The sequence below is a fragment of the Tripterygium wilfordii genome, chromosome 3 (genome assembly GCF_013401445.1).
Source record: "Tripterygium wilfordii isolate XIE 37 chromosome 3, ASM1340144v1, whole genome shotgun sequence".
Taxonomy (NCBI): Eukaryota; Viridiplantae; Streptophyta; class Magnoliopsida; order Celastrales; family Celastraceae; genus Tripterygium; species Tripterygium wilfordii.
The window spans coordinates 10,995,527-11,021,924 of NC_052234.1; the positions used below are offsets into that span (position 1 = coordinate 10,995,527).

A 26,398-nucleotide genomic window follows, 5' to 3' on the forward strand; every position below is an offset into this window, starting at 1 on the left:
TTTGGGCTAGATGAAGCCCAAAATTTAAACAAGGCTCATGATAATTTGCGGTGAACGTGGATCGAACACGTGACCTTCAGATCTTCAGTCTGACGCTCTCCCAACTGAGCTATCCCCGCTAGTGTTTTGAACTTTCAGAATATGAAAATAACTATTATTTATATAATGAAGAAAAGAGCCCAGAAAATAAATGGACGTTGGAGTTAAGACGTTTATAAGATTAGAGCTTTTTGACTGTGAAGTGAAATTCACGACAATAATTACAGTATTGATTCAAGGAATTGCAGCCGTGCAAGTTAGAAGACAGCAACGACAGTCCACCCACCCTTTTAGGATTCCTATTTCCTCTAGTATTGTTACATCATCTGGTCGAGATGATTTTCCGAGCCCCAATCATTCGGAATTGGACAAGCATCAAACAAGAGTGACACAGTAACAAATACAGAGAGGAAAATCCAAATGACAGGCATATTATCGTTGATCTATGTGTTCCAGATAAACAAGAGCTTGCAAATGTTTTGACATCACTTCACTTAAATGGAGAGCTTTACTTACAATCCAGCTTAGGTATGTCGGAGTTCCCCTTGGCAGGTGCAGCTAAGTTGCCATAAATTCAAAACGCCAAATCCTTCGGCCGATTTGATGGGTGTGAGAAGAAGAGATGGGGAAGCCAGCAAATTTGCATTTATGCAAGTGAGCGGAGCCTCCAGCCATGTAAAGAAAGAAACTGGAAGATTCGTAACTTCAAGCCATATTCTTCTTTGCAGCTGCCAATTGGACCTTTTCTTGCCAACGATGGAAGCTTGTACACAATAGTCTCATCAGATTTACATTATAAGCTAAATGCTAATTACAAGAAGAGAGGAGACCCTTCATAGATCTGATTCGAAAACCAGTGATAAGCTTTCACTAAAACAACTCAAACTCAAGGTGCTCTCCCGTGGCTTTACACTCTACAAACCTGCTCTTGTCATGAGAATTCGTACTTGGATATCCGACGTCATAGAACTCTGGTAGTTCTGGTGGTATGGCACAACGTATCAATGCCCAATTCAAGCCCTCAAAGAATGGGTGCTGCTTGATCTCAGCAGCCCCTTTCTCTGAGCCCAATCTATTCTCAGGCTCCTTTGCTAACAGCGATCTGATGAGATCTCTTGCCTGAAAGCTAACGAGGGGGCTGTCTGGGAACTGGAGGCTCTGCAACACCACATTGACCAGAGTTTCATCGTTCCCAGAACCTTTAAAGGGTGTTCTACCATATAGAAGCTCATAGAGGAATATGCCAAAAGTCCACCAATCGACTGCAGCTCCATGGCCCTCTCCTTTGATGATCTCCGGAGCCAAGTATTCATGGGTTCCAACAAAGGAATTGGAACGAGCATCAGTAGGCTCAGCCACAAGCTGCGGCAATGACCTAACCTGCGCTGCGAGCTCATCTTTCAACTTCCTTGCTTTTGCTGCAGCAGGTAAAAACCTAGGACTGAAGCACGGAACTTTACAGGAGGGTTCAATGCAGAAAGGCTCCATGCAATTAGACTGTGTGCACGGACCAGAAATCTTTGGTGGTTCCACATCAGATGAAGATGATTTTAAGAGAGTTGGAGAAACAGAGCATCTGAGTGAGAGGTCAAAGTCCGTGAGCATGATATGGCCATCTTCTCGGACAAGAATATTCTCCGGCTTCAGATCTCGATAGACAATGCCCAGCATGTGTAAGTACTCCAGAGCAAGGAGGACTTCAGCAACATAAAACCTGCACATAAAATGGTAGAGAATTGCGTAAAGTTGCAACTGGGAAAGTCTATGCCCAAATAAAAAGATGAATTATCAATCATAAGGTGAATAGAATTTCATGTCCATGTCAAGATACGGCCCCAATCACAGTGATGGACCAAAGCACGAAGGCCCACAGATCATGTAACATCAGATGCTAAGCAGACCAGTGGACAACCTAATCATTCTGATTTCTGGGCACTTTAGAGAGCTATGATACACAACACAAATGACAATAAGAAGGGAACAAAGGACTTGGTCAGATGTAAGCCAACTCCTCGTCTAACAGATAATACGGGGATTTAGAATAAGTAGAAGGTCAGAAAATAAACCTGCAAACTAAGACATAACGGTTTTTATAAGAATCAAATGCGATGACATGGCTTTCTTAAATTTTGTTTAGTTGTGACACCTATAAGACAATTAGTGAAAAGATGTTGAAATTTGGCAAGGATGATTTTAAAAAAGCTTCCAAAAATGAAATTATGCAAGTGCAAAATGGTATTGCATTCTCGAGATGGTCTTAAAAAGGGGTGAAGATTGGTTCTATAGACAGAAGTAGCGTCTTCTTGCAGTTTACAAAGGCGGTTGTGTTCTGGCGACAGTGGAGTGGCAAAAGTATCATTGCTGTTAAGGGAGATGGCATTGACTAGTGGCTAAAGTAGAGGCATTGACTAGTGGCTAAAGTAGAGGCATTGACTAGTGGCTAAAGTAGAGGCATTGTGGTGTTGCTGGATGAATATGAAAGGAGCATCAGGTCAGCAAGCCCAAAAATGGTGGCAGCGATGCATTCCCACATGTAAATAGCAATGTCAGTACGCTAACCGTCTTGTGTAGATTAGCTGCCACTTCCCTAGGCAGGAAATTCTCTCAATCTCAGAGAAATTTTCTCTGATCCAACAGATTCACATAGCAGAACAAAGATACACGAATCTAAAATAAACAAGTTTGTGACAGAAACAACCATTAAAGGCCTGCAAACTTCATTTTTGACAAAGCCACCAATGGTTGCTGAATCCAATTGTGTATCAGCGTAGTTAAAAGATGCATAATAAGGAGGGTATGTTTTTGAATTTTTTTCCCCAGCACCCTTTTTCATACGTTCTCCTGTGCTTGATTGCACATAATCAGTGATCGGACAAAAATGATTTCAAATGCAAGTACGTACAGTAAAACTTCATGTTTATTACCTGGCTGCTGGCTCAGGGAAATTCCTGCCGGGCTGCTTCTGCCTCAGAACGTGTAGATCTCCACCGGGACAATACTCCATAACTAGACATGATAAATTATCTGATGTGAATTGGGAATATAGTGTTGGGAGAAAAGGATGATCTAGCATCCTCAATATTTCTCTTTCAGTTTGAGCCCTGGGCATCTTCTTTCTCCTAGCTAAAAATTCATTGTCCATGACCTTTATTGCAAATAGACAGTTCGTACCAATCATCTCAGCAAGATATACTGTACCTATATCACCACAACCAAGCTTCTTTAAAAGATTGAAATGTCCCAATCCTAAGACCCCATGCTGCATCTTAACAAGGCGTACAGCTTCCCACCTCACATCCTTTGACATATGAGGTCTGTTGCCACAACTAGACCCACTTAAATTGCTATCATCACTGATACTTGTACTGCTACTATACTCTCCGAGGCTGCTTTTTGAGCTATGGGAAAACTCCCCCTTTTCTTTTGACTTTGAGTCCTTTACTTTCACACTGGGATCTTCACTTCTGTCACAGTTATTGGAGTTGAAGCCTGGCTTCCTCACACCAGAGGTCACATTGGTTGGGCCAACTTCAGTACTAAGATTGACAGAGTGGGAAACTGGAGAACCCTGATTCACTGCATTTTGCAAAGTACATTGACAATTTGGGCAAACTAATTGACTTGTATCAGGATCCATGTTTACTTTGGAATGTGAATTAGACGTGCGCATAGCAGAAGCTGAATTCTGCTTTACTTTCTTCTTAACAAAACTCCTGTTCCTGAGAACCGGTTTCATTAGACGGGTAGTGTTTCTACTTGACTTGTTTACCCTGGTAGCATTCACTGAACTAGATGGAGGCACTGTATGTAACCTGCTTTTTCGCCCTGATTTTGGTGATGATGCCTTATTAGATAATTTGGTTGACTCAAGAGCATTTTTGTCCTGCTCTAACATAATGTTGCCAATATCAGAACAAGATGTATATGGTGAAGGTGTCAGCCTCTCTTCTGGCACCAGCTCAGACCTTACTGCTTGAGTCGCAGCTTCTCTTGGTGTAAGAACAATGTCATGTTGCATCAATTTGGATTCTGTCCCATTTTCTGCTAATGGAACGGCAAGTCGAGGAGAAGAATGAGCACTTTGGTTTGGTGACTTTAATGCTTGAGTTCCTACTTTTCTCGACGTAGGCATGAATTCCATTTGCATTGTTCCCATACCAGAACTATTTTGAGCTGACGAAACTGCAAAGCCAGGAGAAGACTGAGTACTTTGGTTTGTTGACTTTAATGTCTGAGCTCTCACTTTTCTGGATGGAGAAACAATCTCATTCTGTACAGACATGTCCCCAACACAATTGGGTCTAGATGGAGCACCAAAACGAGGAGAAGAATTAGAACTTACATTCGGCGTCTTTAATGCCTGAGTTTCAACTTTCATTGAAGCAGAAATACCATCGTTTTGCATTGGTGTTATCCCAGTACCATTTTGTGTTGTTGAAACAGAAAACTGAGGTGAAGACTTTGCTGTTTGGTTCGGCAACTTCTTCTTATGCAACTCAAGTTGCTGAGGCATCTTTCCGAAAGAGTTTGATTTTCCATCATCTGGCTCCAGTGATATTTCAAGAACACTTCCTTTTGTTTCATTTTGGGAGAGACCAGATACCCTGGCTTCTTCAACTAGAACTGCATTGAACAAACTCGTTATCCTCCCAGCTTCAGAGATCCGAGGAGAACTGATTGGCTTTGATAGACGTTTCATAGCAGCCATTTCCGATGCCTTAGAAATACAAAGCTCCCTTAATGCCTGTTTCAGAGACAAATTCTCATGGTTTCCATGTTTTGGTGACTGGGGCATGCCCATTGTAATTGGCTTTTTCAAAGCATTCTTCCTTAAGGGGCTGGTACTTGTGCCTACTTGGTTTGAAGCACCTAAGTCCTTGGATGAAGTTTTAAGACTGATAGCCTCAAAAAGTTTATTAATATCGTCTTCAAGAGATTCCTTATATCCCAATTTCAGTAAGGAAGGCCTTTGATTACCATCCGCCCGGAATCCAGAATTCAGTTGATCGGCTCCTCTAGAATGTTGAACTGGATTTCGCTCTTCCCTTGCTTCAACAATTTCACAAGTACCAGAAGAAGACCCCATAGCAACAGGCGGTTTCCCCAAGAAAATTCTATTTTGAAAAAGTACGACGAAAAGGTAAATACAGCCCTTCAATTTTCCCCTAAACCATTTATCAGACCATTCATAAGTTCATATATAGGAACTTCGAAGATCTAGAACAAAGCGAAGCATAGGTATTAAACCACCATTCCTTGACAACATATTTCCAAGCTTCTATGGTCTGTTATCCTCATCATGCCAAAACCTGAGATGATCACCAATGTTCTAAAATTATCAGAAGCAATTCAAGTGTGAAAATTGAGAATAAGTATGAACAAAAACTAAAAGGAGGTATAACTTATTGCGATCAAAAGGGCAATAAGTTGTCCAATTGCAGCAAAATGCTTGTTAGGGGGCATAATAAGAAATTAAGTTTGATTTACGTTCAGACATATGCGAAATACATATTGATGCCTCTTGCATTGAAATAACATAAAGAATACTGTGAAAGTCGCCTAAGATAAATTTAGCAATCCAATAAGATGGTTACCCTGGCTCATTTTGTTGAAAGCCCAAAATGGCCATTATAGCGGAAAGTTGAATCAGTCTTATGTGCTGGTACCCTTCCCAATATTGAATCTTAGCGACATATGCCATATCCAAAAGGAGGCTTCCATAAGTACAATGCTTAAATTACATTAAAATTAATAAAACAACTCTCCTTTTTTAGAAGAAAATTTTCATTGTACTTTTTTGTGTTTCCCATGTTCGTTCAGTTGATGCATAACAGATTCAGAGAAAAAAATTGGTACAGAAACAGGGAAAAACCAAATCCAATTAATTCCATTTAAGCTCAATAGAACAGATAATGAGTCATTTACTCAGAAAATGAAACCTTGCAGACTCGAACAAATCCGTAATAGAAGATCAACGAACCCAAAGAAGACCACAAACAGTCATATAACATACATGAATGAAATGCGAATAGGCAATGCAACTGGTAACACAGTGTACGAGATCTGAAGAAGAAACAGTACCTGAAACGAGTTGAGATGCAAAGGCATACCGTTGTAGCTGCGGAATTCAAAACAGTGTAGCTGAGGAAGAAATCAGATTTGGTAATGGAAAACCCTAGAGCAGGTTTGAGCAGGTAGAGAGGGGAAAGGGAGCGGTACAAAACTCTCTCTTGGTTCTGTGCGTCTTTCCATGCCGGTGCCGATTATTTTGTATCCGGGGGGACCCACACTAGATGTTTGTGGGTCTCCTGTCATAGTAAAGGTTTTCCAGAAAGATGTTGACGTGTAAACAAATATAACATTTAATTACTTTTCCTTTTAAGTAGAGATGATTTAGGGTATAAAAAGTAATTTTACCTATTTTCCTATTTCTCGTGTTTCTTTTTTAAAATATCGCTGACAAATATTATTTTACCTATACCTAACTCAGTTGATTGTCAATCGAGTCATCTCTAGTTGGTTATTTATCGTGTTTTCTAAAATAAACAACTGAATGTAGTTTGGAGGTTGTTTTTCTGTTTTTTGAAAAATAATAACAAAAAACATACATATATATATATATGTATATGTATGTATGTATTGCTTTTCATATCCCAATAGGAGATAAAAAATAATGAGGGAAATGATGAGTTCTGCTTTCATCAACAACCACGTATCATTAGCATCATGTATATCATCATATTATGGTGGATTAAATTAAAGCATCTTCATCACTAAACTTTGATCATATAGTCAAATATATATATATTATTTTGACTTGTGACTTACTAATTAATTCCACCACCATGTTTGATTATTTTCTTCAGTATCATCATTTTCATCCAAATTTAACCATACCAATGTCTTGCGCATCAAACGGTAAGAATGGATTTATTATTTTATTTTTATCTTATTTTGATAAAACAAAATAATAATAAATCAAATTGTAATAATCATGCCTTTGATAACCTAGCTTCAATAATTGTTGAGAGACAATGTCAGGAGAGTAGGCACTGGGCAGTATAATGTGCTGCTATGAAATCTGGTGAAATCTGGCCCCCTTCTTGTCTTCTTCCAAATACAGATAAACCCAAGCCAAAACCAATATATATATCATCTGCTTTGCAAAAGCAAATAATTAAGTTTTTGTGATTTTCGTTCGACTCTATAAAGTGTAAATCATTTCGATCATCTACGATTATTCTGAACAAATTAAGGAAACAAAGTGGCCCCCAATAACTTTTTAATGATTTATGTAAGTTTTACGATGCGCACATATATTTGAACGGTGACCCATGCATTGGAATTTGAGGTACATCATTATAAGTATATACCATAGAGCAACTGATAATTTTTTGGATAAATGAAAAACCAGTGCAGTGAGATTGAGATTATCTTTCATGGTTGGTACGAAGAAATGGTGGCCATGTTCAGGTGGTTCTCCTTCCTTCCATGGCACACCATCTATCACCGGTCACCATTCACCACTTAAAACGTGTTTGCGCATACAAAAGGGAGCAATGGGTCCAATATTATTATATGCCAATTGTTGCCTACCAAACTAATTCATTATGCTCCTCAGTACATTACTTACGAATTGAATTTAGTTTCATTTCTTTTTCAAAAGGATGTGTGCAAATGAAATGATGTTCCTATATAACTTTACCTTAATTTATTATTTTCTCAATACATATTATTCGAGGTACATTCCATGGTATTATATATTTATGGTCTTTCAAGTTTCAATTAAAAAATTAAAGAACAAAATTGGAAGGGAGCCCCCCATCCCCATCCCTTCAAGTATAAGGAACTCTTCTTTCTAGGTGGGCGCCCGCGCCGTTTGGTTTTTCTCTCTTTTTTTCTATTCACATTCAACCACTGTCCTTAGGGTGGTAAGCCCATTGAATCTATGCACTAAACAATAAACTATAACTACTTCTACTAGACATGCACATGAAAAATTCACATGTGAAGTGAGAAGATTGAACCCTGATAAGAGAGCATGACTTCTTATAATTTGGACCCTCACACATAACAGTTTGTCAAATTTGGACCCTCACGCATTTGTCCCCCTGAGTTAGGTGGGGAGGCTTGGCATAACCAACCTTCAAAGTTAACTTGATGGGTTTTTTTTTTATGTGTTTAAAGGAGTATAACTGCCCATTCCCAAACCATCATGCAAAGAAAGAAAGAAGAAAAAAAAAGGAAAAAAAAAAACCTGCCCATTCAGAGTTGTGCGGGATTCAAATTTTGTAGCAGCATAAGGAGAGAGGATCCAGAGTGAAATGTAGAGGAAGAAAACTCTTAATTGGAGTAGAAAATCTGGACAGAGAGTCAGGGATGTAGAACCATCATTTTCACATGGTATGCCCACCGCATTCAAACCTCAAAAGGGATAGTCGGGGTTTGTCGTTATTCACAGAAGCTAGAAAGCTACAAGACTTTATACAAACACGAACAGTGTACGTAGCTGAAGGATGCACAATGTACAAGAACTCGATGGGCCATCAATATTTTTGTCATCTACCACATACACAAAAACGAAAAAAAGAAAAGGAAGAAATAATAATGAGTTCGTATTTAAAAGTGCATGATTCATAAATGGCACACCACATTTCATATTTATCAAAATTGATAGCATGATCATGTTGATTTAGTGGTGTTAATTAACACTAATCTTGTATTTAACTTACCTGTAGATACCAACGAGATGTGACTCGGTTGACAATTGACTGGATTAGACATATGCGTGTCCAAAATTCGATTTCAATTTCAAACATATTTATCTGCGATATTTAAAAATAAAAAAAATAAAAAACCTGACATGACTTGTAGATACCTGTGGCCCCAATTAACCCAATTTTTTTTTGGGCTAGAAGGAAATGGATTCGCTCAGCCCAACCGATTTCAACTCAAGCCCAAAAACAAAGGGCCGGCCCAGTTAAGAAAATGATTTTGTACCTTACTGCCTTACAGAGTTACAGGTCATATTCTTTATTATTGTCGGCCCAGTTGACTCGGTACCGCTGTTATGGGCCCAATCGATGGTCCTAGGACAATGGTCGATGACATAACAAATGACGTAAAGCATACCAACCAACCTAACCTTTGTTGAGAAAAATCAGAGGATGAACCAGTCTGCCTTCCCGACATATATTCTCGTCAGTTAAGCCAAAAAAATAAAAGAAGAAGCGTAGCATTAACGATTAAATTAACGTGGACTGACATGGGGAGAGATAAATGGCCTTCTGACTTCCACCTGGCGAGATTCTAGAGCCCCGAAGTAACGGCTGTTATATCGACTGCACATACGGTCTGACCGCAGCAAAGTCTAATCTCATGCCAATCGGGCTATTTTGCATTAGAACATCCACATCAGATTACCTAAACATGAGTCTGTCTGTAAAATTTAGAGATTTTGTCAAAATAGAGCTCTGCATCAGATTACCTAGAGGTTCCCTATTTTACAGAATATGAACAGTAGTTCCCTACATCTAGAGAACCACTATTCACTTCCCTAAACATAAAATAATATTTTTTACTACTTTATTTTCTCCTCTCTCCTCTCTCCTCATTTTTTTCCCTCCTCTCTCTCCTCACTCCTTTCTTTCTCTCTCTTCTTTCTCTCTCATCTCTTTCTCTCTCCTCTCCTCACATTTTGACTCCTTTCTCTCTCCTCACTTTTTCTCTCTCTCTTCTTTCTCTCTCCTCACTCTCTCCTCTCTCTCTCCTCACTCCTTTCTTTCTCTCTCCTCTTTCTCTCCTCACTTTTTCTCTCTCTTCTTTCTCTCTCCTCAATTTTTTTTCTAATTTTTAATAACATTAATTTATTATTTTAATTAATATATTGTTTTAAATGTAATTAATTTATTATTTTAAATAGAAGTAGTTTATATGAATAGAATAAATAAAGGAAAGAGAAATAAATATTATTTTAATGCAATAGAGAATATGATAGGTAATCTGATGCAGTGTTGATTGGATAGGGAATCTGTAAAATAGGGGAAAGTGACATTTTGTCTGTATTTTAGGGAATCTGTTAAGAGAAACTGATGCAGATGCTCTTATAAATATCTGACCAATCACGGGCTCCCGCAGCCCTGCTTTTTATACTTTGCCTACAGAGCGGCCCAAACAAAAAGCACGGAGAGTATCCTTCAGTGTTGATCTAACAATTAATCCATGGCGGGGAAAACTTTCAAGTACTTGATCCTTGGTGGTGGCGTCGCTGCTGTAAGTTTTGTAAATCATTTATTGTTCAATTCACGGTATTCGCTTTTGATTTGCAAATAGTATCTATATCGTTTTTGTTTCCAGTACTGTAGCTTGATGATTGTGGATCAGGATTTACATTTTGGCGCAGTTATATACGTTTTTCTGTTCACGCAGATCTAATTCTTGTATTTTTCTGGATGTATTGATATCTGTGATTCAACTAACGATGGAGAATACGAATCAGTTAATTTTGTGTATAGTGCTTTGTAGAAGCGATATTTTAGTTTCCTGCGTCAAATTGATCGTATAGTCAATGTAAACAGCGGGATTAGCTAGGGTTTTTGAATTGGAGTAGTTGATTTGTATGGGGAAACTATTATTTCAAGAGAATAGAGAACGCTGTGGCGCTGGATCTTAGCAGATACATCTATCTTTTTTTTTTCCTTTTTCATCTCAATTTCATGTTGACTCCTTTGCTTCAATAAATTGGTTGTAGTATTTCCATTTTCTAAATTTTGGTTATATTGTTCTCTGCTCAGTACCCCTATTGCATAAAAACTTTGTGGAGTACCAGAGGGAAAACAACCAGAGAAGTCTTTTTTGATGTTACTTGTGTTGTGTGCTACCGTTTGGAACAATATCCTCCTATTATCCAGTCCAATGTATTCACATTTTGTCAATGCAGGGGTATGCAGCTAGGGAGTTTGCTAAACAGGGGATTAAGCATGGTGAGCTGGCAATCATTTCGAAGGAGTTGGTATGTTTTATATACCTTTTGATTCATATGTTTATTCATCTTGTGCAGGTTTAAGTTTTTTTTTGTCCTCTGATCATTTGAGTTTTGTTCTCTGCTTCTGTTTCACCTTAGAAAAATGCTATGGTGTCTTAGTTCCTAGTTATATGCAAGTTTTTCCGTGTCAACGGAGGAAGCAAAAATGGGTGTTAAATGCATTTTCTGGATGCTTTCATTGTGTCAATATCTGTTTGTTATGTAATTTTACAATTCTAGGTTGTAATGTTTACATTTTGTAGTTTGATTTCATAACTAGTCCGAGTTATTGTCAGGTATGTTTGAGTGATGGTTTTTATGGTTTGAATTTAGTAATATCATGTTGCCATGGAGCAACTTCACCATGGGCAAAGCTCTTCTTTCCAAATGCTTCAGTGGCAGGAATTTTTCTCTTGATCTAACTTATAAGGTGCTTCCAGGGAGTCCTTTTAGGATTATGATACTTTAATCGTTATTTATTGTGTTGGAATGTTTTATTTACCTGCTCGAAAGAGGATTTTGTATTTACACATTTCTTTGTTTTCCTATTTATAACATGCAACAAAGCCACCTTGGAAAATGTGCTTTGTTCGATCAATAAAATCATATTTAGGGTTTCCTCTTTCTCCCATTTTGACTTGAGGATTCCTATATATAATTTATAGGTATGTCCAGGTAGTTACTACTCCGTCCTAGTTATGCATCGCGACTAGCCTTGAAAATTCTGTATTTGTCATAATGTATATAGTGTAGCTGCACTAATGAGCATGATTGAGTGGAAGAATAAACTTTTGTGGTTTTCAAGTTAGGACCCCTGCTCAAATCTCAATAACTTCTCATCTACAGTTTTTAATGGAGAGAAACAAGCGAGTAATCCTTTTCTCTCGAGGTCCAGTCATTTCTTTGCTTTCTGTTATTCCTAAGATGTCATGGTGTGACATGGCAAAAAAAAGAATGTCATGGTGTGAGTCTGTGAGATATGCTCTTAACATAGGTATGTTAGGCTTCTTTACCATTGTTGTATCTTGCCATATTTATTCCGTACCGCCTTATTATCCATATCTAGCTACTGATTATGGTATAACATTTGTTGTCATTGTTCATATCTATACAATTAAAAGGAGTATGTCCTTTTATGGTCTCACATGATGAACTTTTATTTCTTTCCCAGGTAGCTCCTTATGAGCGTCCGGCACTTAGCAAGGCTTATCTTTTCCTAGTTGGTAAGTTTTGTTGTTTATGTGAAATCTTCCAAGTATTAGGGGTATTTCCGTCCAGGGTAAAGTAAAATTTTGAAATCTGCTGTCGATATGGTAAATTAAGTTGTTTTTTTTTTTTTTATTGCAGGAACTGCAAGACTTCCTGGGTTCCATGTCTGTGTTGGGAGTGGAGGAGAGAGATTGCTTCCTGAGTGGTACAAGGAGAAAGGTGATGCTTCTTCTTTATAGTTTCCCTTTGTTTTTCTGTAAATATAAGTGGTGTAACAGTGACAAATACGGAGCCATAATTGTAAATAGTGTGGTCAATTACCACTTTTATTAGGTTAAGTTATTCCCCATTTGTAAGGTTTAAAGAGGGGTGTGGTCTTGGCTACGGTGCTCAGAATTTGATGCTTGCAGGGATTGAGTTGATCCTGGGCACAGAAATTGTAAAAGCTGATCTTGCTGCCAAGACACTTGTTAGTGCTGCTGGACAGACCTTTGAGTATCACAATTTGATCATAGCAACTGGATCTACAGTAAGTATCACATTAGATAATCCTGATAAAACATTACCTGTCTTTCTGCTTGCCTGTCATGACATATTGGAATTCTTACATTGGCTTCTTCAGGTGATAAGATTGTCAGATTTTGGTGTACAAGGTGCTAATGCCAAAAACATCTTCTACTTGAGAGAAATTGACGATGCTGATAAACTTGTGGAAGCTATTAAAGCAAAGAAAAATGGGAAGGCTGTAATTGTTGGAGGAGGATACATTGGTCTTGAGCTTAGTGCCGCTTTGAAAATCAATGATTTAGATGTTACTATGGTTTACCCTGAGCCCTGGTGCAGTAAGTGAAACGTGCTTTATTCTGAGGGCATAAATAATTGAATCACTAAGAGGCATGCGATATATTCATGTTTCCTAACATATTGTTCTTGTAGTGCCTCGACTTTTTACTGCTGGCATAGCTGAATTTTATGAGGGCTATTATGCTAATAAGGGAATCAAGATTATCAAGGGAACAGTTGCTGTTGGGTTTACTGCTGATTCAAGTGGAGAAGTAAGTAGATGATTAAACTGGTTTACTGCAGTACTAATGCATTAGGGGGACTTAAAGTATTTTATTTAACGGTGATTGTGTGTCTGAATTTCAGGTAAAAGAAGTGCAACTTAAGGATGGCAGGGTGTTGGAAGCTGACATAGTTGTTGTTGGGGTTGGGGGCAGACCACTTACAACCTTGTTCAAAGGTTCAGTTGAAGAGGAGAAAGGTGGAATAAAGGTTGGTGCGACCTTGAATTGTTCATCCTGATTATTGGCTGTGTTTTTTAATCTGATATTTTAATAACACTGTGTTTAATATTGTGAAAAGAAGAAAGGAAATGTCGATCAAGAGTATAAAACATTTTTTGATGTGATAGCAACGTTCATTACCCCACTGTTCTTGGTCAATTTGAATTTCTTCTAGAATTTCCATGACTTGGCATTGGCAGTCAAGCAGTAGGTACCATATGTCTCGATCAATTTGTTTCTTCTATCTTATAACATGACTTTGATTTACCCACAGACTGATTCGTACTTCAAAACGAGTGTTCCTGATGTGTATGCTGTGGGTGATGTTGCCACATTCCCTATGAAATTATACAATGAGATAAGAAGAGTTGAACACGTCGATCATGCTCGCAAATCAGCTGAGCAGGCTGTGAAGGTATGGATCTTCTGTTATTTTTGGCATTATATACAGTAGTCTTATATACTTATTTTGACGTAGAGATCTGCATATTTATTGCTTTTGGTGAGTTTCCTTGCAACTACTTGGTCACACCCATCACCCTACCTTTTCCCAATTCTCAGGCCATCAAGGCAAAGGAGGAGGGTAAACAGATTGACGAGTATGATTATCTTCCATTCTTCTATTCTCGTGCCTTTGATCTCTCATGGCAATTCTACGGAGACAATGTTGGCGACACTGTTCTCTTTGGAGACAACAGTCCAACATCTCCCAAGCCAAAGTTTGGGTCGTTCTGGGTTAAAGATGGACAGGTTGTAGGAGCATTCCTGGAGGGTGGGAGTCCTGATGAAAACCAGGCTATTGCCAAAGTTGCCAGGCTGAAACCTTCAGTGAATAGCTTAGATGTGCTGACGAAGGAAGGTCTCTCTTTTGCTTTGAAGATATAAAAAAATTCAGCTGATTGCTATGTCTTTTGTTGTACTTAACCATAAGATTGGCTTGTTATCGGAGTTTCATATGAGCTACTTCGTTGATAAAGCTGCTTGCTATTTGAGTTTCAATCAGTTTGAACTTTGGATTTCACCTAGATTGTTGTGTTGGTATTCTATTGCAGGCATCATGAAGGCCTGAAGTGGTTAGTTGCAGTGTTCATATTGTTTTGTATTAAAGATGTCGATTTATGTTATTTGAGGTTCTGGAATTGGTTTATTCGAATTCTAAGCTATCTTTCTTGAGCAGATTTATTACTCATTTAAGGGCTGGAGGGGTTGAAGGCCCAGCTTCTTGCCCTAGTTCGGTGACTGACTGAACAAAATTGCAAGACCAGGCCCATTCCACCATAAAATTTTTGCTCCCAACGGTTTTTATTTTCAACCCTGAAAGACCAAGAAAATACCATAAAATGGACGCACCTGATCCAAATTCCAAAATAAGGCCTCAAATTTCCACTGGGCCCAGATAAGATATAAGGAGATCAGATATTTTGATAAAATGGCTTTGAAAACTCAAATTGCAAAATTCCACTAAATAAAATTTTTAAATCAGAATGAGTTGGGTATATACTTAGCAAACCAACTATCAAGAAGAATATGATATAAATATATATATATATGATATTCCCAAAATACCCCCACTAATGGGAGAAGGCCACGTGGTAGAATAAGTTCCGGTGAGGACAGTACGGGTGACGTACCGAAGGGTACACTTCGGTACTCGACCGAAGTGTATACTTCTGCACTATCAGACCGAATACCACACTTCGATAACCGTACTACAGAAGCATGTACGCACGAAGTCCAACTGATGGAGAGTCCTCATAGGACGCCAATTCTAGACAGAGTCTTACTCCCCTTTGGAAAGGTATACGGATGGAATTTACCATCCGAGAAACCCTCTGGAAAACCAATGAGAGAGAGTCTGACTCCTACTACAACTCAAACACTTCAAACTCATATAAAAGGGGAACCTCTGCCCTCAGGGAGAGTCTGACTCCTACTACAACTCCTACTGAGCAAGAGGCAACGCTCGAAGCAACGAGCCATCCTCCCAAGTTTAGTATCGTACTGACTTGAGCGTCGGAGAGGTCCCCCCGAGTACACCCTCGGGGCCCTACCGAAGCTTACGTTCGCTCCTTGTGCAGGAAGGAAGGAAGAGATCACGTACCAGCAAAGGAGAAATTAGTTATTCCAGCTCAGTCTGACTTGGCTGATTTGTCTGATAGGGTAGACCTGTTTTAGACATCATCAGTTTGGCGCCGTCTGTGGGAAGGAAGTACACTTCCCTAAAGAAACTCACAATGGTCAGATTGAGAAAGAATGTCGCTTCTACTTCAGAAACAAGCCGTCGAGTTAATGACCCTAATGCTTCCGACCGGGGGCAGGGTGAACACCCCCATCATGAGGAGGTAGAACACCAGGGGGATGTTGCTGACCGAACCAACCAGCATAACCAGGACGCTGGACCGTCCCAAGTACCTTGCACTCAGGAACAATTCCAACAACTTTCCCAGCAGGTGCAAATGTTGACTGAACTAATCATGAACCAACAGACACAAGTGAACCAAGAAATCCCACACAATGAGGAGGTGCGAAGTTCACACTCAGGTAGGTCTAGAGAACCAAGCCGAAGGGTGAATCCCGATGGTACCATTGGAGAAAGTACTAAAAGGGGAACTACCTACAATGAAGATGTCGGTCGACACCTAGATGAGATGAACAAGAAGATTGCAGCACTACAAGGAGTGTCCCCAATGGAGGGAGTGTGGGACAGTACGTTGACCCCTTTAGCTCCTGAAATACTTGAAGCTGAAATGCCGCGTCACCTTATTGTTCCAAAGCTGGAGAAGTATGAAGGGTTAACTGACCCCTGTGATCATATCCAGGGTTTCAAATCAATGATGGAGTGTCGGGGGGCAAATGCCCTGATAATGTGTAAGATATTCCCATCAACCCTTTTTGGACCAGCAAGAACTTGGTTCAATCGATTACCGAGACACAGTGTGACTAGTTTTGGAGACTTGTCCGAGAAACTTGCGCTTCACTTCTCCGCCGCACGAAGGACGGCAAAGACTAGTTTGGATTTGATGAATCTTGACCATGAGCATGGAGAATCACTTCGATCATTTCTTGCAAGGTTCAATAGAGCATGCTTGGAAATCCCACATGTCCAGGTAGAAGTAGCTATTTCGGCCCTGGTAAGGACAGTAAGGGATGAAGCGTATGTACGCTCATTAACGAAAAAACGCCCGAAGACTATGGGAGAACTCTACGCTAGAGGAGATAAGTTCATGCAGTCAGAGGACATGATGAAAGTTTCTCAGTTCTCTTCTTCCTCGGCCCCTGCCAAAAAAGGCTCGAGCGCCCTGGGAAAGACGGAGAAAGACTTACCCCCTCCAAGCAAGAAGCAAGGAAGAGTAGAAGGAAAGAATGACAAAAAGAAGGATGATCAATCTAGTAGGAAGACTGACCAGGGTCCAGTCCCTCGGTATAGTTCCTATACTCCTCTTAATAATTCATTGCATAATATCCTTCTTGAAATAAGTAACAGGGATATACTGAAGTGGCCTAAGAAAATGAGGGTCCCGGCAGAAAAGCGTACTTCAGATAAGTATTGCCTGTTCCATAGGGATCATGGTCATGACACTGAAGAATGTAGGCATCTCAAGGATGAGATTGAAGGCCTCATAAGGCGAGGCTACCTGAAGCAGTTCACTTCAGATAGAGAAGAAAAGAGAAGAAGAACCGATGGTGATGATAGGGATAACGACCGAAGGAGACAAAGAAGAAGGGATAGGTCTCCTCGTCACCAAAGGGGGACTGCTGGGACAATCGGAGTTATTGTAGGAGGTCTGGCCGCAGGAGGAGAAAGCTCCTCCGCTAGAAGGGCTTATGCTCGAATAAATGAAGTAAGTAAGGAAAGAAAGAAGCTGAGAAGGGATGAAGAAAAAATTATTTTCTCAGAAAAAGATGCTGAAGGTATCCAGGATCCACATGATGATGCCCTAGTGATAGAAGCAGTCATCGCAAATTTCACAGTGAAAAAGGTTCTGGTGGATAATGGAAGTGCAGCAGATATCTTGTTCTATCACGCCTTCAAAGAGATGAAGATCTCAGAAGAAAAATTGAAGAACTTTTCGGTTCCTTTATATGGGTTCGCAGGGGAATCCATAGTTCCCAAGGGAGTCATATCCCTACCTGTTACTCTGGGAACCTATCCAAGGACGGTTATGCATATGATCGATCTTCTTGTAGTAGATGTTCAATCCCCCTACAATGCCATCATTGGCAGACCATTGCTGCACAAGGTTCGGGCGGTGGTCTCTACTTACCACCTCAAAATGAAGTTTCCAACTTCTAATGGGGTAGGAGAAGTGAGTGGGGATCAGAAGTTAGCTCGAATGATGTACTATACGGACTTGAAGGACAAGAAGAAGACCTCCATATCAGTTGGAAGCTTAGATGTTCGGGAAGAAGAGAAGATACTGAAGCCAACACTGGTTGAAGCACTTCTTCCAATAACTGTGGAGAAAGGAACTGAAAAGAAGTTATTTCTAGGGTCTCTGTTAAATAATAAGTTAGCTGAGGAGGTAACCAAGCTCCTCCTCTCTAACATAAAGAACTTCGCATGGAGTGCGCATGAGATGCCAGGAATTAGTAGGGAAGTCATCTCCCACAGTTTGAGCATCATACCGGGGACTAAACCGGTCAAACAGAAAAAGCGTAACTTCGCCCTAGAGAGACAAGCTGCTATCAAGGAAGAAGTGGGGAAGTTACTTGAAGCCGGTTTCATCCGAGAGGTGCGGTATCCAGATTGGTTGGCCAATGTGGTCATGGTAAAGAAGGCAAATGGAAAGTGGCGTATGTGCGTTGACTTCACGGATCTAAACAAAGCTTGTCCTAAGGACTGCTATCCTCTTCCTAAGATTGATCAATTAGTGGATGCAACTTCAGGCCACGAACTCCTTAGCTTTTTGGATGCTTATTCGGGGTACCACCAGATCAAGATGAACCCAAGAGATGAGGAGAGCACCTCATTCATAACTCCAGAAGGGACATATTGCTATAAGGTTATGCCCTTCGGACTTAAGAATGCTGGTGCCACTTATCAAAGGTTGATAAACCATGTCTTTGCTGATCAGATAGGAAAATCAGTAGAAGCATATGTAGATGATATGGTCGTGAAGAGTAGAAGGGCGGAAGATCATCCTTCAGATCTTCAAAAAGTGTTTAACACTTTAGATAAGTTTCAAATGAAGTTGAACCCAGACAAATGCGCTTTTGGAGTAAGCTCAGGAAAATTCCTGGGCTTCCTTGTCACTAGTAGAGGAATCGAAGCAAACCCAGAGAAGGTTGAAGCCATTCTTCAGATGGAACCTCCGAAGTCTCCGAAAGAGGTTCAGAGATTAACGGGAAGAGCAGCGGCACTTGGGAGATTCCTTGCTAGGTCGGGTGATAAGTGTAGACCCTTCTTCCAGGCCTTAAAAAAGGCCAAGGAATTTCAATGGACTGAAGAGTGTCAGAAGGCATTTGAGGGTTTAAAGGAATACATCGGACATCCTCCTCTACTAACATGTCCAAAAGATGGAGAGGTATTGTACTTGTACCTTGCTACGACAGATCAAGCAGTAAGTGCAGTCCTTATCCGGGAAGAAGATAAAATTCAGAAGCCAGTGTATTATGTCAGTAAGGTCATGATAGATGCTGAGACTCGTTATACCGAGGCAGAGAAATTTGCTTTAGCATTGGTTACTGCGGCTCGAAAATTAAGACCCTACTTCCAAGCCCATGCTGTAGTAGTTCTTACTGACCAACCATTGAAGAACATACTTCAGAAGCCGGACACATCAGGAAGATTGATAAAGTGGTCCATTGAGTTGAGTGAGTTCGACATTCAATATAAACCAAGACATGCGATTAAGGCTCAAGCCTTAGCAGATTTTGTTGTTGAATGTCGTCGCCCAACCTTAGTGACACTAACCGAAGAGGACTACCCAAAATGGAACCTTTACGTTGATGGTTCTTCTAACCAAGAGGGTAGCGGAGCCGGAGTACTCCTCTTCGGTCCGGGGGGCATATGTATTGAACATGCACTTCATTTTCACTTCAAAGCGTCAAACAATGAAGCAGAATACGAAGCGGTACTAGCTGGATTGAGACTTGCTGTCGAACTTGAAGTTAAGTATTTGTTGATCAACAGTGACTCTCAGCTAGTAACTGAACAAATGAATGGAGACTATGAGGCGAGAGGCTCAAATATGGTCAAGTACTTAGCTGCGGTTAAGAAATTACTGGCCAAGATTCCCAAGGTAGAGATCAATCGAATACCTAGGGAGGAAAATGCAAAAGCAGATGTCCTTGCTCGATTAGCTTCAGCCTGTTCAGCCAAAGGACCTACTTCGGTCAGAATTGAAGTACTTCCTCAACCAAGTATTTCGGCTGAACTAGAAGTTGCTCCGGTTGAAGCTGAACCAAGTTGGAAGGACCCAATCAGAGAATTCCTGCTTGAAGGGAAACTTCCTGAAGACAAGAATGAAGCAAGGAGTCTCCGGAAAAGGGCAGCAAGATATACTCTGATTGATGGAGAATTATACAGAAGATCCTTCACACTTCCATACCTGCGATGTTTGGCGCCCAGAGAGGCCGATTATGCCCTAAGGGAAGTGCATGAAGGAATTTGTGGAAGTCACATAGGGGGAAGAACATTAAGTTATCAGGTGCTACGTTGTGGATACTACTGGCCTACAATGGTGTCGGACGCCAAAAAGCTTGTTCAAAAGTGTGATAAATGTCAAAGGCATTCCCACGTACCCCACCTTCCTCCTAGTCAGATGGTGCCCATTCAGAGTCCCTGTCCATTTGCTCAGTGGGGTATGGACCTTCTTGGACCATTCCCACCAGCATCGGGTCAAAGGACATATCTTATAGTAGCCGTGGACTACTTCACTAAGTGGGTAGAAGTGGAGCCACTTGCCACTATTTCTGAGAATAAGGTAATAGACTTCATCTGGAGAACCATTGTCTGTAGATATGGGATATCAAGAGCCCTTATTGTTGATAACGGTAGACAATTTGTTGGAGGAAAGATGAAGAAGTTATGTGAAGAATTGGGGGTTGATCTCAGAGTCACTTCGGTCAGTCACCCACAAGCTAATGGGCAAGCCGAAGTGACAAACCGAGTGATCCTCCAAGGTTTGAAAACCAGACTGGATAGTGCCAAAGGAAGATGGGTGGAAGAACTACCGAGTGTGCTATGGTCCTACCAAACAACAGCACGGACTTCTACTGGAGAAACACCCTTCTCCCTGGCATTTGGCTCCGAAGCCGTGATACCTGTAGAAATTGGAATCCCATCTACAAGGATCATTAACTTCAATATCCAAGAGAATAATGAAGCACTTCTGAATAATTTAGACTTGGTGGAGGAAGTTAGAGAAGAGGCTCGAATCAGAACTGCTGCGTACAAGCAGAGGACGGCCCGGTATTACAACCGAAGGGTCAAAGAAAGAAAGTTCAACCCAGGGGACCTTGTCTTAAGAAAGAAGGAGGCCGCAGGACAACACCCCGGAAAGTTAGGGGAGACGTGGGATGGACCTTTCAAAGTAATTGAAGCATTCAAGGAAGGAACCTACAGGATTGAAGACCCAGAAAACCCTGGGAAGAAGATGCGTCCTTGGAATGCTGATAATTTACGCAGATATTTTGTTTAGTTGAACAAAAATTTTTCAATAAGTTGTTACTTGTTAATCAGCTTAATAAAACAACAGTTCAGAAGTTGTTGCATAATCTCTTCATCCCAAAATTAGACCCTTCGGTCCAAACAAGACCTTCGGTCCAAATAAGACCCTTCGGTCCAAACAGGCCCTTCGGCCCAAAACTTAGAAAAATTTTCTAAGTCTCAAAATTAGGCCACTTCGGCCCTTAGACCCTTCGGTCCAAACAAGACCTTCGGTCCACATAAGGCCCTTCGGTCCAAACAGGCCCTTCGGCCCAAAACTTAGAAAAATTTTCTAAGTCTCAAAATTAGGCCATTTCGGCCCTTAGACCCTTCGGTCCAAACAAGACCTTCGGTCCAAATAAGACCCTTCGGTCCAAACAGGCCCTTCGGCCCAAAACTTAGAAAAATTTTCTAAGTCTCAAAATTAGGCCACTTCGGCCCTTAGACCCTTCGGTCCAAACAAGACCTTCGGTCCACATAAGGCCCCTCGGTCCAAGCAGGCCCTTCGGCCCAAAACTTAGAAAAATTTTCTAAGTCTCAAAATTAGGCCACTTCGGCCCTTAGACCCTTCGGTCCAAACAAGACCTTCGGTCCACATAAGACCCTTCGGTCCAAACAGGCCCTTCGGCCCAAAACTTAGAAAAATTTTCTAAGTCTCAAAATTAGGCCACTTCGGCCCTTAGACCCTTCGATCTTGAAGTGTATACTTCATCCGAAGCCAACCCTTCGGCCACGACAAGTACTTCACGCACGAAGTACACTTCAAGCATTCACAACAAAATAGAGCGAACTGAATATGAAAAGAGAAAGATATCATTACCAAAAGATACTTAATTGTTTACACAAAAAAAAAAAAAAAAAAAAAAGGAGCTAAATATCTTCAACTGAAGGAGGCAGTTCAGTCTCTGAAGGCTCATGCAGGCTAGCTTCAGGCTGGATAAGATCAGGAGGATTTGAAGGAGGAACATCCTCAGGAGTAAAGGCACGAACTTCACCTGGCTCAGTTGCTTGAATAGGAGAATCACCTTCAGCAGGGATGACACGAGGAGGATCTTCATCGGATGTGACTGCGGTAAGGTCAACAGTTGAAGGGAGTTCATCCCCCTCCTCGAAATCTTCTTCAGAGTCCTCCTCATCTTCAGCCTGGCCACGTACTTCATCCTCAGCCCTAGCAAGTTCAGCATATATGTCTTCCTTTGATTCCTCCAGTCCATCCTTCCCAACAAGAACGGGGCAAAGCTTGTCAAGAATACTTGGATCCTGCCCAGCATCAATCAAAGCCTTCCTAGCCATCTTGAAGGCACCACGACCACCAAAGTAGCCTTCTTGACGAAGAGTCAATTTGAACTCCTCTGAAGCTTTGAACTCCCGGACCCCCAGGGCCTTGCCTTCAGCAATCGCCTTCACTCGGTCAACTTCAGCAGCTTTTGAAAGCCTAGTAACCTCAGCCTCCAGCCTGGATTTTTCCTTACGGTATTTGAGCTCCTTGGCGTTAGCAGCATTTAGAGCTTCGGTCCTCTCAGTCAGTTCGGCCCGAAATGTCTCTAGCTCAGCTTCAGCTTTCGCCTTCGCCATGGCAGCTGCTTCGGCCCTTTCAATTGCTGCCGTTTCATTGTGAGCCATGTTCGCTATGCCTCCAGGAAGTGTAGCAAGAACAGAGACAACCTTCATAGGCATAATAAACTTCAGTACTTCGGGACCAATTTCATCTGTAAAAATACCAAGTCAAAAAAGGAGAACCGAAGTTAAATAAAATTATTATACCTTCATAGCTGCAACGTTCAGCTCTGACACCTTGTCTGACAAAGCAAGCGCTTCGTATCGACTGAAGTCAGCCGGAGTTGGAGCCTTCGCAACCATCCTACCCGCAATGGTTGGGTTATTGGCAGAATCACTCACCAGAACATCCCAGTTCGGGGTATGAACAGTGAGATCTTCAATATCCATCCTTCGTGGAGGTTGGGTCACTGGAAGAGGGATGTTGACATAATCTGAAGTCCGAGAGGGGTTCGAGCTCAGTTGAGTCACCCTGACCGAACTGTGAACAGTTGTGGGAGCGTTGAGCACGTTGGCTGCAGCAGAAGTCTCTCCCGTTGTATTCTTCCTCGAACGCTTCGGGTTCGGCTTCCTCCTGTTTCCCTTACCAATGCCGTGCTTCTTGCCCTTCGAAGCCCCAGCGTTGAACATGTTGACGTAGTCCTCCATGCTCGCCATATCTGCACAAGGGATGACCGAACATGTTAATAAAGAAGTAATATAGACAAGTGAATTTCTCTAAGTCTAAAAAGACCAACCGAAGCACACCTCTCTGAAGAATGACCGAAGAGTAGGTATACGTAGAGTCAATCTTACTAAAAGATAGGTTGACCGAAGGGTTGGGAGGAAGGTAGGATTTTAGTCGGTCCAGTAAATCCCTATCTGTCTCATGCCTTAGCTCGCGAGGGTTATTGAAATGAAAGATGTGTGGAATGCCGAACTCAGTTCGAAAAGGGAGGTGTTCTCCAGGTTGAAGAGGCGCCTTCACAAAGAAGTAACCCTTCTTCCAATCCCTGATTGAAGCCTAATAACGAGGAGACTCAATGGGTGGCCGAAACTGGAAGTAGTATAGACCGACCTCCCTACCATGGTGACTTAATCTGAGAACGTGTTGGATGATAAAAGAATTGAAGGGTATAGTATATTTGACACAAAGGTTAAGAACGGTATTAAGGAAGAGCCAGGAGTTCGGGGCTAGAAGTGCGGGACAAATATTGAAGATACGAAAAAAAACTTGTCAATGCAGGAGGATATGGAATCCTTGCACCGTATTTTATGGAATGGAGCGAGACGGCGAATTCCCCTTCCTTTGGATGAAGGGGGTGTTCGTCTGAAGGTATACGACGGCATGCCCAGGGGATACCGAAGTCCCTCTTGATATTTGACACCCCATGATCATCCAATCCTGAACCGGATAAACATGTCGGTTCGGAATCAACCTCGTCTCCCCCCGCTTGTTGATTTGGGGGAAGCTCACTTCGATCAGCAACTTCGGGATAAGAGAACTGAAGGACTGAAGCCTCGTTAAGGCCGGGGGTAGGAGAATCGATGATATTCACTTCAGAGTCAGACGCAGTCCGTTCACTCGAAGTAGAGGAAGAAGACGCGTTCCCCGAAGAGGAAGATGAAGTGGAGGAACTTAGAGACATAATAAAAACAAAAACAATAGAAGGAAGTAAAGACTGACCTTATGGTATGGAAACTGAGAGAACTAGAGATTGAAGTATGTTCGGTTTTGCAAAGGAAGGCTTCGGTCGGTCAGTCAGATTAAACGCTCTAAATAGTAAAAATGAGGCGAGTAAAAATCGAAGAGAACTGCAGGCCACCTATTTATATAGGAGGAAGATCTGATCTAACGGTGCGTAGGTTGAGACGCTCTGCATCCTTCGATCTTGTCCGCAAAGATGAACCGTCGAACAAACATTATTACACTCATACTCAGTTCATCATTAAGATACCTCGGTACGAGTGTGGGGGGCAACTGATATTCCCAAAATACCCCCACTAATGGGAGAAGGCCACGTGGCAGAATAAGTTCCGGTGAGGACAGTACGGGTGACGTACCGAAGGGTACACTTCGGTACTCGACCGAAGTGTATACTTCTGCACTATCAGACCGAAGACCACACTTCGATAACCGTACTACAGAAGCATGTACGCACGAAGTCCAACTGATGGAGAGTCCTCATAGGACGCCAATTCTAGACAGAGTCTTACTCCCCTTTGGAAAGGTATACGGATGGAATTTACCATCCGAGAAACCCTCTGGAAAACCAATGAGAGAGAGTCTGACTCCTACTACAACTCAAACACTTCAAACTCATATAAAAGGGGAACCTCTGCCCTCAGGTAAGCTATCTAACTCCTGCACTCTAAAATACTTACTGAGCAAGAGGCAACGCTCGAAGCAACGAGCCATCCTCCCAAGTTTAGTACCGTACTGACTTGAGCGTCGGAGAGGTCCCCCCGAGTACACCCTCGGGGCCCTACCGAAGCTTACGTTCGCTCCTTGTGCAGGAAGGAAGGAAGAGATCACGTACCAGCAAAGGAGAAATTAGTTATTCCAGCTCAGTCTGACTTGGCTGATTTGTCTGATAGGGTAGACCTGTTTTAGACATCATCAATATATATGCCATAAACTGTATGTAAAGCCAACAATGTCTGGTTAAACACCAAGTCGGAACAATAAACATGCGTGTTAGTTATTACATTTATTAATATTGAATAGACTATGTAGGAAACTGACAATCTAAGTATATATTAATATACGTGGTAGTTGTGTTTAAAAATGACCAAAAGGACGTCGGACCACATATTAGGTAGCTAGGATGGCAATGTTTGCTTAACCCACCTTATACTATTATATTATATATACTACTAAATTATAAAATTTACGTGTCCGTCCCCACAAACAAAAATAAATTATAACTGGCATTAATGCATGCATGGGCCATGAGAATATTTTATTTATCTCCTCTTTCACTTTCGTCTTCTTTCCCAGCATTTTCATGAGGGCCCCCCTAGCTAGTGTGCTCTAAGGTCTCTTAATTTGTTAACAGAGTACAATGGCCTGACCTACAACTTATTCTGAACAAGCACAAACGTACAAAATAAGGGCTTCTGGTACTTTTATCTTTTGGTGGATCTCAATTAAAGAAGCAAAGTCCAATTTGTATACCATCAATATTATTACTGTTCAGTGTGATCTTCGTTGTTATAGGGACCAGAAACATTGAATCCCCCTGCCATGCACAAAGGGTGTTGATAGGGTTTCTTCTTTTGGTTGCACCAGTGAGTGCCATTATCTAATTAATACAGACCCAAATTAGGTATATTTGCAGTTCGTGACACTGATGTCATGCCATGAACCATTGACTAGTTCAAGATTCAATTGGAAGTTGGACCTTTTGTTTTTTCTAAAGATCAACGTACCAGAGAGAACATCTTACGTGTGGGACTGTGGACTTAAATTTAAAAACTCATATGAAATGTTTGAAAGCAAATTTGTATAAAGTTTGTTATATATCGGTTATCAAAATAAAAAAAAATATCTGCATATATGCTTATTTTTTGTTTAACGGCCTTATAGATTTCAATGTTTTTTGTTCCAATGTTTAGATGGACGCATACTATTCCATATATATCATGTGGGAC

At 41.1% G+C, this 26,398-nt stretch overlaps 2 protein-coding genes and 1 non-coding gene across 3 annotated transcripts; 1 reads left to right on the forward strand and 2 right to left on the reverse strand.

Moving 5' to 3' along the window:
• Positions 1-46: 46 nt before the first annotated feature.
• On the reverse strand, positions 47-119 carry TRNAF-GAA. Its single transcript has one exon. It is a non-coding gene; the product is annotated as a tRNA-Phe (tRNA).
• A 259-nt stretch (positions 120-378) lies between these two features.
• LOC119992834 (serine/threonine-protein kinase KIPK2-like) lies at positions 379-6,287 on the reverse strand. Its single transcript, XM_038839620.1, has 3 exons — positions 6,121-6,287; positions 2,964-5,348; positions 379-1,753 (listed from the first exon to the last, which is right to left on the reverse strand). The coding sequence occupies exons 2-3, from the start codon at positions 5,123-5,125 to the stop codon at positions 910-912; spliced, it is 3,006 nt and encodes a 1,001-aa protein (XP_038695548.1). The 5' UTR covers positions 5,126-5,348; positions 6,121-6,287; the 3' UTR covers positions 379-909.
• Positions 6,288-10,173: 3,886 nt separating this feature from the next.
• LOC119995697 (monodehydroascorbate reductase, seedling isozyme-like) lies at positions 10,174-14,710 on the forward strand. The gene is made up of 10 exons (XM_038842202.1): positions 10,174-10,311; positions 10,979-11,050; positions 12,234-12,285; positions 12,410-12,490; positions 12,682-12,800; positions 12,894-13,113; positions 13,208-13,326; positions 13,421-13,546; positions 13,832-13,972; positions 14,119-14,710. Exons 1-10 carry the CDS (start codon positions 10,261-10,263, stop codon positions 14,440-14,442), a joined length of 1,305 nt encoding a protein of 434 aa, XP_038698130.1. The 5' UTR covers positions 10,174-10,260; the 3' UTR covers positions 14,443-14,710.
• The last annotated feature ends 11,688 nt before the right edge of the window (positions 14,711-26,398 follow it).